Genomic DNA, 15,963 nt, shown 5'->3' with positions numbered 1-15,963 from the left:
GAAGTTGAAACGAACATCTTTAATCAATTATCTACTATTGTCTACACTTGATTTTAATCATTTTAATCAAAGAGTTATTTAAAGCAAGTGACAGATAGAAAGAATCAAAATAAGTTCAAATATGGAGTGAAATTAAGAGGAAAAAGAATGAAAAAGTATTTAATAATATATTCAGAGACCCATTAATTTTTAGTTTGTTATTAATAAAAATAAAAGTTAACATTAAATTTGATCCATTGATTGAATTAATATTGAAAGGCTTAAATTTTGTGTATCTCATCTAGCAATGAATCCTAGACCTTCCTAAGATTTGAGAAAGTTGATTAGTCAAATAGTCTATGTATTATTACACTATGCGTGACAGCTTATTTGAGAACAATTCAGTTAATCTAATGATAAAATTTAGTAATGTATTTTTAAATTTTGGAAAAATGCAGCTTTCCAAACACCTACTTAATTGCTTATTCATTGAGCAGAGTTGAAAGATAATTTTGGAAAATACAACGGATACAATAACGATCAACTAATGCGGCGACATAATGTAACCCCATCACCAATAGAGAGTTGGCAAATCTCGATCCGTGGATCAACAGCGAGAGCCTTGTTCAATTCCAACACAAAGTCCCTGTGATATCTGATTCTCTCATCCATTTTTGCGTCAGGTGGTGCAGCTACAGATCCATACCACAGCGTGTTGTCGTAGCCAATCACTCCCCCAACCTTCACAAGTTCAATAATCCTCTTGTGGTAGTTAATGTAGTTATTCTTATCAGCATCAACAAAGATAAAGTCAAATGTCCCATGATATTTTTCCTGTGAAATTCAAACATTAATTTTGAGCTATACAAATCAATTACAGCTCTAATCTTCTATATACTAAACAATCTTATACGAGGAATTTGTGCTTACGTCTTGGATCATTTGATCGAGAAGAGGGAGAGCTGGGCCCTCTCTGAAGTCAATCTTGTGAGCAATACCAGCCTTTTCAATTATGGGGAGACCGAGTTCGTAGTATTCTCTATTGATGTCCATGGCCAATATCTGTAACAATATTCAATATTAAGACCAGTTTAATTAGTATAAATATTGAAGCCAGGGTCTGATTCTAATGGGGAAGAGCTATCTTTCGAAGGCTCGAGTCCCAAGTTCAATAAATGCGTGGGTTAATTTAAAAAAAAAAAAAGATTTGTATTCATCCACTGTACCTTGCCGTCGTCGGGAATAGCAAGGGCAGTTACGAGGAGAGAGTAACCAGTATAAACACCAATTTCCATGGTATTCTTGGCGTTGATAAGCTTGAGTAGCATGCTCAGGAATTGTGCTTCGTCAGGTGCGCTCAACATAAAGTTCCTGCGCATTCCATTAATTTGTTGAGAACAATTTACAAAAAAGAAAAAGAACAGCTGATAAGAAATCATCAAATATAAATAATCAAGATTCTTAATTAGAACGCAGAATCTCACCAGACTTCTCCTATATATTAACTATGTAATTGACGAGAATCTTACCGTGGATGCTTTTCCGTCAACTCGCGGAGCTCCTTCAAACACTCGTGCTCTCTTGGATATACACTAGTTTCAAGTATATACTGCGAGATATTAATCATTAATTCCATTTTCAAATTAATTGAAGACATCTGGATTGAGGAAACGGGAAATGAATTCGTAACGTTTTAAAGATTATACACCTGGTAGAGTTCATCACTCTGTAAAAGAGTCTTGGTCTTAGACAATTGCAGGAAGTCAGCAGCCTTGTTTTCTCGCCATTCTTGATTCGGAGCCATTACTTGGTGTTTATTTGTACTGGACAGAGCACTTACACTACCAATTTAGTATCCTATATATGGTATATAGCCACTAAGCCAGCCTTCTCGACTTTCCTTCTCCGCCACAAAGTCATGCCAACCACGTACTGATTATTTTATCCACACAATCTTGGCCACAATAAAAACTTGAAAATGAACTCCCATATAATGTTTTCCAATAATTTCTCTCCACATGTCCAATTTGATTTTGATATTGTGATGGAGCAGTTCTATTTTTGACTATTAAATAATTCTCATATTTGTAGGATTAAAAGTCTATAATATCTCTCCCCAGGATACCTCGTGGATAAGACCAAAAAAAAAAAAAGTCTATAATATTTTTATTATTTTAATTATAAAAATTATTTAAAAATTATATTAACTGTGCAAGATATATATATATTCGGTTTATTTTCTAACTTATCATCTTAGTTAACGTAACTAATAAATAAAATATCAAAATTTACATAAAAATTTTATGAAAATGTTGATAATTTTTACTTTATGTTTTTTTCAAGTACTTGTAATCCTAGTGATGATGTTATATTACATTGACACACTTTCTTTTTCAATTAGAATTTTTTTAAAAAAATAGATTAAAGCAGTAATCATTTTAGACCCCTAATATTTTCAATCTATTCAATAAATATATAATTTATTCATTTTATAAAATGAGTCACCAATTTCAATCGGAGAAATAATATAATTGAATTAGGGACATATTTAAAAATAAAATAGAAGCTCTATTGTTATATGAAATTGATAAAACATAAGGGTAACTCAATTAGAGACATATATAAAAATAAAATAAAAACTCTATCTATATATAAAATTAATCAAAATATAAAGAGTTTGAGTGATTTTTTCCGGACCAGACTGGACTGCCCAGCTGTAGGTCCGCCACTGCTTGCCTAGCTGCTCCATTAAGCAGCACGTTGAAAAAGATAATTTATTATCTTTGTTATAAGCTGCTGTAGCTGTTTTCAACGTGTTACATAGATATAATCTGTTATAAGCTGTCTGTATTTAAATAATCTTTCAATTGTATGGAGCCGCTGGTGCAGGTGGGTTACAACTATGTACATGTAAAACAGCTTATAACTATGTAACACATTGAAAAAGATTAATTTATAATGTTGTAAACTTATTTTGTATTTCACCGGTTGGTCTAGATTGTTTTCTTTGCACAATTATCTTAGCCACACACAAAAAAAAAAAAAAAAAATCCATTTTTCTCATAGTTGTAGTTTCTTTCTTTTTTTTTTTTTTTTGTTTTTTTTTTGGCTTTGGATTTTCCTCTAGAAAAAAGTGGCATTCATGAGTGCTCTCTGTGGTCATTGTCTTTTTCCCTTTTTCACGATCTCGAAGAATCACTTCCTGTTAATAAATAATATTTGTTTTTTGGATTGTTCGGTTTATATTGATCAAGACGTCAAGGTGCTTCTTTTGAGTGCGCGGTCCACCGACTTTTCCCCGATAAATGTCGATAATTTTTAAATGCGTTTGATGATGATATTATTAAAAAAAAAATTGAAAAAGTATCACTTAGAAAATTTGGTAAATATCTCTCCGAATCAAAACTGAAAAGATGCCTACAATATGATTTTTTTTTTAATTGAAGCCAATGGTGGTTAAGTCGATTCAAATTAAGAGTCAGAATGAGTTCAGGTTTAGTTTAAAGATCTATTTAATTTTCTTTTAAAAAACATGATTTTCTTAATTGTATATGAATAATAAATAATAAAATTAAATCATGTAGATAATAAAGCATATATCACACACTAAATTATAAAAAAATAAATGTAAAATATTTGATTAACCACTCAAATTTAAATTTTAAAAAATAAAAAATTTAAACTTTATCAACCCTACGGTTCATAAATTATATATAAACTTCGATTGACAGCTTATGTAATGATATAATTTAGGAGTTTATTTTTAAAATTTAGAACAATGCAGTTTTCTAAACAACTGCTTACTCATGGAGCAGAGATCAAAGATAATTTTGCAAAGTACAACGGATAAAATGACGATCAACTAATGCGACGGCATAATGTAACCCCATCAGCAATAGAGAGTTGGCAAATCTCGATCCTTGGATCCAGAGCCACAGCCTTGTTGAATTCCAACACAAAGTCCCTGAAATATCTGAGTCTCTCATCCATTATTGAATCCGGTGGCACAGCTACAGATCCACACCACAGCGTGTTGTCGTAGCCAATCACTCCCCCAACCTTCACAAGTGCAATAATCCTCTCGTGGTAGTTGATGTAGTTATTCTTGTCAGCATCAACAAAGATAAAGTCAAATGTCCCATGATATTTTTCCTGCGAAATTCAAACATTAATTTTGAGCTATACAGATCAATTAGAGCTCTAATCTTCTATATACTAAACAATTTTTTGTTTATTATTATTACTATTATTTTTGGGAGAAATTTTTTGCTTACGTCTTGGATCATTTGATCAAGAAGAGGAAGAGCAGGGCCCTCTCTGAAGTCAATCTTATGAGCAACACCAGCCTTTTCAATTATGGGGAGACCGAGTTCGTAGTATTCTCTATTGATGTCCATGGCCAATATCTGTAACAGTATTCAATATTAAGACCAGTTTAATTAATATATATATATATATCGAAGTCAAGGTCTGATTCCAATGGGAAGAGCTATCTTCCGAAGGCTCAAGTCCCAAGTTCAATAAACGCGTAAGGTAAAAAAAAATTCCTATTCATCCACTGTACCTTGCCGTCGTCGGGAATAGCAAGGGCAGTGTATAGGAGAGAGTAACCAGTGTAAACACCAATTTCCATGGTATTCTTGGCGTTGATAAGCTTGAGTAGCATGCTCAGGAATTGTGCTTCATCAGGTGTGCTCAACATGTGGTTCCTGCGCATTCCATCAATATGTTGAGAAAAATATACAAAATAGAAAAAGAACAGCTGACAAGAAATCATCAAAATACAAATAATCAGGAATTTTAATCAGAAAGCAGAATCTCACCAGACCTGTCCTATATATTAATTACGTAATTAACGAGAAGCTCACCGTGGATGCTTTTTTGTCAACTCGCGGAGCTCCTTCAAACATTCATGCTCTCTTGGATATACACTAGTTTCGAGTATATACTGCAAGGATATTAAGAATTAATTCCATTTTCAATTAATTGACGACATCTGGATTGAGGAAACAGGAAATGAATTTGTCATTTTTTAAAAAATTATACACCTGGTAAAGCTCATCACTCTGCAAAAGATTCTTCGTCTTGGATAATTGCAGGAAGTCAGCAGCCTTGTTTTCTTGCCCTTCTTGATTCGGAGCCATTACTTGGTGTTTATTTGTACTGGACAGAGTACTTACACTACCAATTTATTATGTCCATAGTAGTATATATAGTATGTAGCCACTAAGCCGGTCCTCTCGACTTAGTTATGGTTGTTTAATCCAGTTAGCAAACTAATTCTGCACTCATTAAATCTTATTACTGTTTGCTTTTCTAACTTAATTACTTATTCCTTGTCATAATAACTTATTGTCGTTTGATGGACACTAATCACCCTCAGTTCAATGTTATCTGTTTACGCATAAGTATATAAAAAATCAACAAAGAACATATCACTTTTTTGTCTCTTTTTTTCCTTTTTTAAAAAAGGAAAATTCAAAGGTGATGTACCAATTTTTTTCTTTCTTATTTGAGTATCAAAGTTAATTGTGTGCGTTCCTGTCAAAATCTGAAGACAAAAGAAGTGGCCACCAAAAAAAGATGCTTCATGTATAATAAGACTTCACCACCTTCATGGGCCAGGTGATAAGACCTAAAATTTGTCTTGCAGCCCACCTGCTCGACATGATATGATATTGGGATCATTTTGGGTTGGTCTTCAGTCATTCATTCCCCTCTTTTTCTCAAGGTAGAATAAATAATTTTAATTAGAAAAATAGAGTAAAAGTAAAGAATTACATAAACAAAAAAAAAAAAATTATTTAAACTCATTAAATTACTTTCTATACACATTTACTAATTACACCTATTACAAAGATTTAAGAATTAATTTTTTACTCTCTGCACCTCCTGATATTCCAAATTTAACCTTACTAACGCATAGTTTCTCATTCTATCAGCTTTTTTTTTTTCTTTGGGACAAAATTCTTTATATTTCATCTTCTATTCTTTGTTGATTTTTATTCCTTAATTCGAATTTAAACTGATAAAAAGAGACAAAAAAGTGACATGTTCTTTCTGTTTCTTTTAATGGTCTTGTTTTGTTTGTAAAGAATGTAATCAAACCTCCAAATAGGATCTGATTCGAACTTTGATACTCAAATAAAAAAGAAAAAAATTGGTACATCACCTTTGAATTTTCTTTTTTAAAAAAAGGAAAAAAATTTACTATATACTTATGCGTAAACAGATAGCATTGAACTGAGGGTGATTTGCGTCCATCAAACGACAATAAGTTATTATCACAAGTAATAAGTAATTAAGCTAGAAAAGCAAACATTGATAAGGTTCAATGAGTGCAGAATTAGTTTGCTAACCGGATTAAACAACCATGACTTAGATGATATGAATTTCAGAAGAGTGCAAGGAATACAATGCTTTTATGATGTTGTTTTGAAAGCGAATTTCTTTTAGAAGACAATGAAAATGTTTTGTACACAAATGTAATTTTGATCAAGGATAATTTAATAATAATATTTTCCATGATTCAATCGGTATGAAAAGAGTACATTTAAGATAACCTCATTAAAAAAAAAAAAAAGTCTCAACACCAATTTATTTATGAAAATTATGTGCCAAATTTAAGAAGAAAGATATTACTCAACACACCTTTCCGAATACTAAAAAAAATCCTCAATTCGATCCTTTTGTTAGATTAATGATTAATTTTATCTTCAGTCGCTTAGTAAAACGACAAAAGAATATCATAAATATCCAGAATTAATTCATTGCTGCCTTTTTTCTTATATACATGATCTAGTTTAATTTTGCAAGTAAAAAAATTCTTTTTATATTTACATGGTTTCATTTAGTTAAGTTAGTTGTTGAAAATTAAATTATAATTGGGTAAACTTCAAGATGCAGATCAATGGAATTAAGAAAAAAAAAAGTTAATTAGGGATTTATTATATATACTTAACTACATTACGAATGAGTTTAATGAATGGGTGTGTCAAATGAAATGGGTCGAATCAAGCTTTGCTCAAGGCCTTTTTTTGAAAAAAAAAAAAAAAGAATTTGAAAAAAATTTAATTTAATAGTTAAAAAAATAAATGTTTAAATGTTTTCAGCGGCCATTTGGAGTGGGCCTCTAGATTTTAGTTTGAATGTAAATTTAATGGCTGCAAATAGAATTAGGAAAAATATTTCATTTTGGAATTATCACAATTCACAAGGAGTAATTTATAATTACTGAAAACTAATTTATAATTGAGTAAATTTCAAGATGCAGATCTATGGAATTAAGAAAAAAAAAGTTAATTGGGGATTTATCGTATATACTTAATTATATTGTTATGAGTGGGTGTGTCAAATGGCTGGAATCGAGCTTTTTTCAAGGCCTTTAAAAAAATTGAAAAAAATTAATTTAATAGTTAGAAAAGAAAAAAAAAAGGTAATCCAGAGTTTAGTTTTAATGGCTGCAAATAGAATTAGGAAAAAAAAAATTCATTTTAGAATTAAAGTTCAGGATGGGTTTACATCATCGTTAATCGACTTTTACAACATTAAAAACTGATTCACGATACTATAAATCCATGACGAATTTTAAACCCAAATATAATAAACAGTCACAAAATTAGATAGTCAAAATATTTTTGATCGTAACATTTTGCCTGATTTCAACTCAATCATTTTGATTGTGCAGAGGATTTGATATAATTAACTTGCATTTCGTACTACATAATTTGATCAAAATGTAATTATTCATCGACCACCTATTTTTTTTAATTTTTTTTAAAATATTTAAATATATATTTTTTTTGGCAGCACTCCACCTGAAGTTAACATTTTTTTCATTGGTCCACTCCTATTATAACACTGTTAGAATTTTACTGACATCATGAGAGTAAAATTATCATTTCACAACGATATGTTTGAAGATAGAGGATGATAGGTGTAAAATAATATAACTTTAAATAGAATTAAAAAAAATAAAAATTGTGTAATTTTTAAAAAATACGAAAAAATAAGAGTCGGTAGATAATTGTCCTCGATCAAAATCATTGTATGATGAATGATATGCACGATAAGTTTGTGATGTGATCGGTTGCCCCTCTGTCAAGATCCTGGGCGGTTAGGCGTCACTCTTCATTATCTTGATTTCCTCTCTTCTGGACAACACAGTTGATCCAATGCCATATCCTCACTATGACGTCTATTAAGATAAAGAATGGTAAACTTAGTTTCCATATCACTGCTTAGTTGCACTACAAAAACTCATGAGTTGTATCCTCCTCGTTGGATATTTGTACCATTTGTATTTTATTGAGAACAACTTTAAAAATAAAGAAGTATCATTAATTTCTTCATATTCGTTCTAAGTTCCAGATTAAATTACATATAATATAACATACAGCAAACCCATAAGTTATGGTTTATGATAACTCAATTAATTTACATGCTCTTTTATTAAATTCATAAGTGGCCCAAGAGCCCATAAAATTATCTCCATGGGCTACAAATTTTAAACTAATAAACGCCCAAAATGGAAGTGCATGATTCCTCAAATTTAAGAGGCCCACCGTTCTATTCTTCTAACCTTGTAAATATAAATAAAATAAGAGTGGAGCTATTGGCACCCCTACATTATTCTTACAAAACCCCACTTTAAATAAAATTACAATTAAAAACAATTGAAAATTAAACACATATATTTTTTTTTTCCAGCAAATTACTTAATTCATAATCAATCCTTTAAAATATATATATATATATATATGTTACTTCCTATCTAACTAAAATAATTTATACAAATTTAGAATAATCTATTGTTCTCTTTTGATTTCTTATTGATTAAATATTTTTATACTTAAAATTGCTTTGAAATTATAATTTGAAATATGTGTTATTTCAGCCAATAATAACACTAAAAAACTTATCACTCATATAACTTTTTAATTTGTGTGTAGAGTAATAATAAAATTGAAAATAATTAAAAAATATGATAATAATACTTTGAGTTTTAACAATAAAACAAATCAAATAAAAATTGAGAAGTGTATCTAAAAAAAGGGGTATTTTTTAAAATAAAATGAATATAACTAAAAAAGGGGTTTTATAAAGAGATTAGAGGGGTGCCAATAGTCCAACTCATAAAATAAGGAGACACAATTGCCCAATACTTTTTACGGGTTATTTATAGCCATTTTGTCTTACCATCCATGATTGCTATAAGTAACGATAATTAGTAAAATTAAGAAGACTGGGAAGAAGAAAACCAGTGTTGTCATTATTATTGCCATTCGCATTGTCAAATGCCACCATAGTGAATTGTTCATTCCGAATTAAATTCTTGTGTCCGCCATTATATCTAATGGAAAGGAGATAATTTCTCTAAATTTTAGCCGAAATACAGAATGTTCTCTATTTTTTAAATTACAACTTAGATACTTAAAGAAATTCTCGTATTTTATGATAAAAGTTTATCAACAAACTGCGAAATTAGAATAAAAAAAAAAAAGCATGCTGTTTAGTTAGATATGCATAATTGTTTTATCTTGAAAATTTATAGCTTGATTCGAGATAACACCACCAAACTGTTTTCCATCAGAACCATTTCCATTTGGATTCCTAAATTGTCTTCCACCATAATAATTTCCATTGCCACTGATATTGAAGTTAGATTGCCAATACCTTCTCTGATTTTCTTTGCGATAGGCAAAATTTGCTTGATAATCCATGTGACTGACGGAGTATTGATACTCAATCATATTTTCACGACTCAATAACATGCCATATGCATAAGAGAGAGTTGTGCTTTCAGACCTTACATTGATGGTAATAATAATAGAATCATATTCAGATCCAAGACTAGCAAGCAAACATAACACAAAATCATCCACTCATATTGTTTCCAGCAGCTCTCAAAGCATCCATAGTGGTTTTCATCTTAGTGTAGTACTCATGAAAGTTCATTGATCCTTTTCTAATAGTTTGAATCTGAGCTCTCAAATAAAGAACTCTAGATCTAGATCTGGTGCCAAATTGAGTAGAGAGGATTTGCCACACATCCAGGGATGACTTATCTCCAATGACAGCACTCAAAACTTGTTCCCTTAGAGTTGAAAGTAACCAGCACAGCAATTGTTGATCATTCTTTCTCCAGATCTGAAATTATGGATTTGGTGATTAACAACTGTTTGATCATTGTCGACATAGATTACAACTCGATTTGGAGGACTCTTTGTGTTGTCAATCAAATCTTCAAGTTCATTGGCATTGATTATTGCTATGACTTGAGATTGCCACAATAAGTAATTGTTATTAGTGAGCTTGATAGGTGTGATGAAGACCAAAGAGCTAAGAATAGAGAAGCTGATATTTGAGGTTGAAGTTGAATTTATGGTTGAGCTTGATGCTCCATTACTGTTAGCTTGGTTTTCATTACTCCCCATTGTTGTTTCAAGGCTCTAATAGCATGAAAGAATTAGGAGATCACATGGAGAAGAGAATTTGCAATTGTATTTCACTATTTTTCATACCGAATCACTTGTATAAATAGTACTTATATTAGTTGGTCAGATTTTCTCAACTCATCACTCAGCTAACATTTACAGTTGTACCAAAAATAACAAACTCAAAACTAATGAATATTCTACAACTAATCTTGACCGTTCTTTAATAACTAACTAAACTCATCACACAATTGCAAAGGAATCTCACTATCTCAGCATAACTATTTTGCCATCTAGAACCTTCTTGCTCTTCACATGCAGCTTCCAATACAAATCCTATGTGAGCTGCTGGCTTGGTTATCAAATGAGCTCCTGCTGGCACTCCTACATGATTTGATTCAAGTTCAGCCTCATTTGTGCTTTCAACAGTTCTTGCTCTTGGTTAATTTCAACAACAATCATGAGGATGATTTAGTCTAGACCAAATCTCTTTGAGGAACATATATTGAATTTAATTTGGAAATAAATATAATTTGTGGTCGGGGTAAATCTAAAATTTGGAAAAAAAATAGTATATATTCAAATAAAAAGATTTTATAGGCTCAAATGGAAACCTAAAGTACGAGAGTATCTATTATTCATTATCTTGCTTAAATAGAGATTTGCAAAGATTAAAGTAAATGATCAGCTACAACACTGAGAAGTTATATTGATTAAAGCGCTTAATTTTCAATTTTTTTTGATAAATTAACCACGTTGAGATTCTCAATTCTCTCTCTCTCTCTCAATCTTTTATAATTTTAATATTCTTAATTTCTTTCTCTTCATGTATTAAAATGTCACAATAACAAAGGGAGAAAAACACTTTCGTTTTTAGATTTTTTTTTTCTCAAACCACTTGGATTCTTCCTTTCGTTGTAACATTTTGCTAGAGTTTTGACTGCATACAGAATTTGATGTTAGTAATTAACTTGCACTGTGTGGTACAGGTTTCTGCAAAATCTTTGTATTATTATTTCTTTCCAAAATAATTCACTTCCATGGATGCAGTATTTATTTTATGGTAGAATAGAAGAAAACTGATATATATGCTAATAGTAAAATTCATTTCCTTTTAGTTTACATTTTAGAGTTCATTAACAAAAATGAAAATCAATCTCAGATTTCTTTCCTTGTAGAACCTCTGTGAGAATAACCTAGAGCGGCCTTTTAAACCCATTTGATTTCACTTTTCCTTCAGTGCTTCAATAGCAAATTGTCTGGCTTAATTTCCGTTTTTGCATTTTGCATGTCTTCTATGTGCTATGGTAAGAACTAACTAGTATTTGTGTAAGCTGGATGCTCATATTAATTAAGTCTAGCACAATACTGTTATGAAAAATACGGTCAATAAAATCTTTCAAACTTATATTTTGTAACCTATGCTGCAGGATCTATGTGCTATATTATACTTCTTGTACCTCATCTCGACAGCGTCAATTCGCATTAATGCTGATGAATTTAACGTTCTGGATTTTGGGGCAGCTGGAGATGGCAATGCAGACGATTCAATGGTAAAAGCTAAAAATTTGTTTCTGCTATGATATTTTGCCGGGGTTAATTATCCAATTTTGTCTCTTTTAGTTCTTATAGTGTAGTCACTTATCCAATAAGTGCCTTTTTTTAAAAAAAATTACCCAAAAATATCCATGTTGTACAATTGTTTCTGTTAAACTATTTAATTATCATATATTAAATGATATGATTTGATAACTTTCTCGGACTTTAAGCAATCCAAGAGGTATCCTTGATAGAATTAGATTTATCATCCATCAACTGTGAAAGTAACAATATTAATTGGTGTTTTAGATAATTTTTTAAAATACAAGACTACTTGAATAATTGACTCAAATCGTAGGGACTATAAGAGTTGTTTTAAATGGGTGGTTATACTCCATCTCATTTTCTATAAAACTACCTCACCCTACTTAATTTGTGATTTTTTATTTTCTGTTGATTCAACAAAAAAAAAAAACTTTAATTTTGAAGAATCATATTTTTATTTATTCCTTTGGACATTGGGTACTTAATTTGTTATTTTTCACTTTCTATTAATACAACCAAAAGAAAAAGTTAAACTTTTTTTTTCTCAAATTTTGAAGATTCATATTTTTTGTTTATCAGAGTCTCCTTTAAACAACTAGATACTGACTGTGATAAACGAAAAAACTGACTTAATAATTTGTAATTTGAAATTGTATAGGCTTTCATAAAAGCATGGAATAACACATGCAGTGCCACAGCAAAGTCACCTACAATGGTTATTCCAAAGGGAAAAACATTCTTGGTGCATCCTATAACCTTCACCGGTCCCTGCAAGTCAAGTGATATCACTATTATGGTAAGCAGATTAAAGACATAGAAAGCTAAAACTGAAACATACTTGAATTAAATTACCCTATATTTATGTCCAGCTTGGTGGAATTAATTGATTATACATGATGTGCACTCTTAATTTGACACCATAAAATATCGTTCGTAAATTATGTTTTGCTTTTGTTAAATACGTTGTTGTTCTTCATCATGAGAAGGAAAAAAAAACACAAAGAAAACTCTTCAATTCAAGTGATTTTTGGTTATTACTAAGAATACAATAAGTTCTTTTCTTAAAATTTAATTTAAGTGATGTATCTTCATCAATCTATTTTTTCCCCCAACAAAGCTATCAGGTTCAATCATTGCACCGAACGGTCCTAATGAATGGAAGGAAGACGATAAATCAAAATGGTTCGATATTCAGAGCGTAGACAGTCTGCAAATTGACGGCTCCGGTACGATAGATGGACGTGGGAAGGCCTGGTGGGACATTTCTTGCAAAATTAATAAGAAAGAGGTTTACATAGAAATATACATTGTTGTATAAAGCCAAATTTGCTATATTTGAGTGAAAAAAAGCAGGAGAATATCATAATTTCAAGCTATTTTTACCATTTATTTCTCATAAACTAATATTCATATGGTTTAACATTTCAACAGGGATGTGTCAAGCTTGCACCAACGGTAAGTAATAAGCTTTTTGCTTATTTAATTTATGTGTACAAATTAGTGTTTCAATTGTTTCTGCATGCCAAGTTGTTATTAGATGTGCATGTATATATAGGTGCTCAAATTCGATCGGTGTAACAATCTTCGTATGAACAACATGAACTTCATCAACAGTCCCCAAACTCATGTCACTGTGATGGGATGTATTGGAGTGGAGTTTGGATTCTTGAGCATACAAGCTCCGGGAACAAGCCCTAATACTGACGGGATTCATATTCAGGCTTCCAGTAATGTGTATATCCACAATGCACATATCAGTAATGGTACTTAATTTATATAAATATTCAGCTGAACATAAAGTGAAATTAAATAAATATTACCTGCCAGTCAAGTCATGATGCTTTTGTTGAGCTTTGTTTTAGGTGATGATTGTATTTCAATTGGAGACAATACTTCAAACATTAATATTACTCAAGTTGATTGTGGCCCTGGTCATGGCGTGAGGTAAGAAATTAATTTTATGAGTTAAATCAGCATAAGAAAAAACACTTTTTTTTAAACAAATTTTGAGACTTGTCTTAAATTTATTATTGGAGTATCTATCAACTTAAGTTATTAGGTTAATCAATTTCTCTAATGCTATCAAAGCGAAATATTATGTTGATTTAGTCCGTCTCAAGTGCAAACTCTGCTTTAACTTGCATTATTTTCGGCTTTTGTCTCTCGCTCCATTGTCACGGTCTCTCTCATCCACTAGATCTTAAAATCGGTTGCTCTAAAAAGTTTCTTAGTTAACTCAAATAATTATTTTTTAAGTCAATTAAAAAATTGATTAGAAAAGTTAAGGCAATCATAAGTGTGAAAATTCTTGGAGTAAAGCCATAATCAGTGATTTGTATGATTCTGTGTTGGTCCTAGCATTGGAAGCTTAGGCAAGGATGGGGGTGAGGTACACGTTGAAAATATTACTGTGTCGAATATTAATTTCAAGGGGACAACGAATGGGGCAAGGATAAAAACATGGCAGGTATAATTATTACATTCAGAATTACATTCATTTTTTCTATATAAATAATTTTAGCGTAATTAGATTCCGGAATTAAATTTACAATCTCCCTGAGTATCAGAAATGTAAAAAATGGTGTTATATTAAATTACACTTTATTTATTTGGATTTTGTAGGTCGGAAAAGGCACAGTAAAGCACATCGTGTTCTCAAATTTAAACTTCACAGATGTGGAAAATCCGATCATTATCGATCAGCACTACTGTGATGTTGCAGATTCCTGCAAGGAAACGGTAAAGACAAAACTAGCCCTTCAAAAAATATTTTTAAAGAATTGACGTAGAATTATTCCTTAGTTATAGATACAATTAAGTCTTGTTCACATTTTGCTTGATTTGAAACTTTTATCATCTCTTACTGTCGTTCTCATGAGGTGCGAAATTTCGCACTTTTATAAACCACGGATTTGAGCTAATTATTGATAACTAGCTAGTGCATATACGCATTTTGAAAAAGAATAATGGTAGATATTCTAAATTTTTTATCCTAAATTTCATCTTAAATAATGTATTATTTATTGAATGGTTGATAAATGAATTAATTATATTATCTAACTAATCAATTAATGAATGCCACTTTATTTAGGATAGTTTTTTGGAATAAAAGTTTTGGGATGTGTAGCGTTATTATTTAAAAAATAGGACGTTGCATTAGAAAATATTTGACTCTACATCCAACATAGTAAAACATTTTTGTCTCCAATTAAATATTCCGATTTCTATATATGTTTTGAATTAGTTTACACACATAAATATATATGATATTGATACGTGTAATTTTTTTTTTCTTATGTTAAAGGACACTGGGGTTCATATAGATGACGCTCTTTATGCTCAGTCATTCGGAACATCGAAGACCGAAGTGGCAATCAACCTCAATTGCAGCAGCAGCTCTCCTTGTACCAATATCATAGTGGACACGATTCAACTGAAACCAGCAAATCCAGGACAGCGAGTCATTTCCAGTTGCAATAATGCTAATGGCCAGTCCAAAGGAAACGATCAACCTAAGTGCTGTTTCTAGATGATTAAATTTTAAGATACTATACGCACAATGTGACAAGCCGTAAGGAAGATAAAATTTTCTTGATGAATGGGATAGGAGAACCGTGATTTTTATATCTGTGATCAGTCAAGTAAACTTTAATATAGTTACTTGCATGTACTTATGCACTGTCATTCATAATGAAGATAAACAATTACCGGATGGTCAATTTACATGATATCTACCGTCTGATTGCAGGACATGCATGGGGGGTCGAAATTTATGTCAAAATTTTAAGAAAAAAAATGAGTTAAAATAGCCTAACTCAATCTTTATATAGGATAGGCGTATAAATGTTTAAAGATCTTTGTCCTAGTGGTGAACTCATGCCTTCACTAAATTGAGGGTATGATCGAATCCTTTAAGAATAGTTTCTTTCCCAATTAAAAATTTTCATGTTGTCATCTGGACGGT

General features: G+C 30.9%; 3 protein-coding genes across 3 annotated transcripts; 1 reads left to right on the top strand and 2 right to left on the bottom strand.

Annotated features, from left to right (window-relative positions):
• Positions 1–438: 438 nt before the first annotated feature.
• Positions 439–1,851, bottom strand: LOC112495545 (caffeoyl-CoA O-methyltransferase 5-like). Its single transcript, XM_052431506.1, has 5 exons — positions 1,688–1,851; positions 1,509–1,588; positions 1,206–1,350; positions 910–1,041; positions 439–813 (listed from the first exon to the last, which is right to left on the bottom strand). Exons 1-5 carry the CDS (start codon positions 1,781–1,783, stop codon positions 520–522), a joined length of 747 nt encoding a protein of 248 aa, XP_052287466.1. The 5' UTR covers positions 1,784–1,851; the 3' UTR covers positions 439–519.
• Positions 1,852–3,719: 1,868 nt separating this feature from the next.
• LOC102627979 (caffeoyl-CoA O-methyltransferase 5-like) lies at positions 3,720–5,234 on the bottom strand. The gene is made up of 5 exons (XM_006465283.4): positions 5,028–5,234; positions 4,848–4,927; positions 4,544–4,688; positions 4,254–4,385; positions 3,720–4,131 (listed from the first exon to the last, which is right to left on the bottom strand). Exons 1-5 carry the CDS (start codon positions 5,121–5,123, stop codon positions 3,838–3,840), a joined length of 747 nt encoding a protein of 248 aa, XP_006465346.2. The 5' UTR covers positions 5,124–5,234; the 3' UTR covers positions 3,720–3,837.
• Positions 5,235–11,836: 6,602 nt separating this feature from the next.
• LOC107176984 (probable polygalacturonase At1g80170) lies at positions 11,837–15,528 on the top strand. Its single transcript, XM_052431277.1, has 9 exons — positions 11,837–11,968; positions 12,658–12,795; positions 13,117–13,287; positions 13,431–13,454; positions 13,555–13,762; positions 13,862–13,943; positions 14,358–14,466; positions 14,622–14,738; positions 15,304–15,528. Exons 1-9 carry the CDS (start codon positions 11,837–11,839, stop codon positions 15,526–15,528), a joined length of 1,206 nt encoding a protein of 401 aa, XP_052287237.1.
• Positions 15,529–15,963: the final 435 nt, after the last annotated feature.

This window comes from Citrus sinensis, chromosome 7 (assembly GCF_022201045.2).
Source record: "Citrus sinensis cultivar Valencia sweet orange chromosome 7, DVS_A1.0, whole genome shotgun sequence".
NCBI classification, from domain to species: Eukaryota; Viridiplantae; Streptophyta; class Magnoliopsida; order Sapindales; family Rutaceae; genus Citrus; species Citrus sinensis.
The sequence above is the reverse complement of the archived record's forward strand: the minus strand, read 5'-3'. Positions and strand labels throughout refer to the sequence as shown.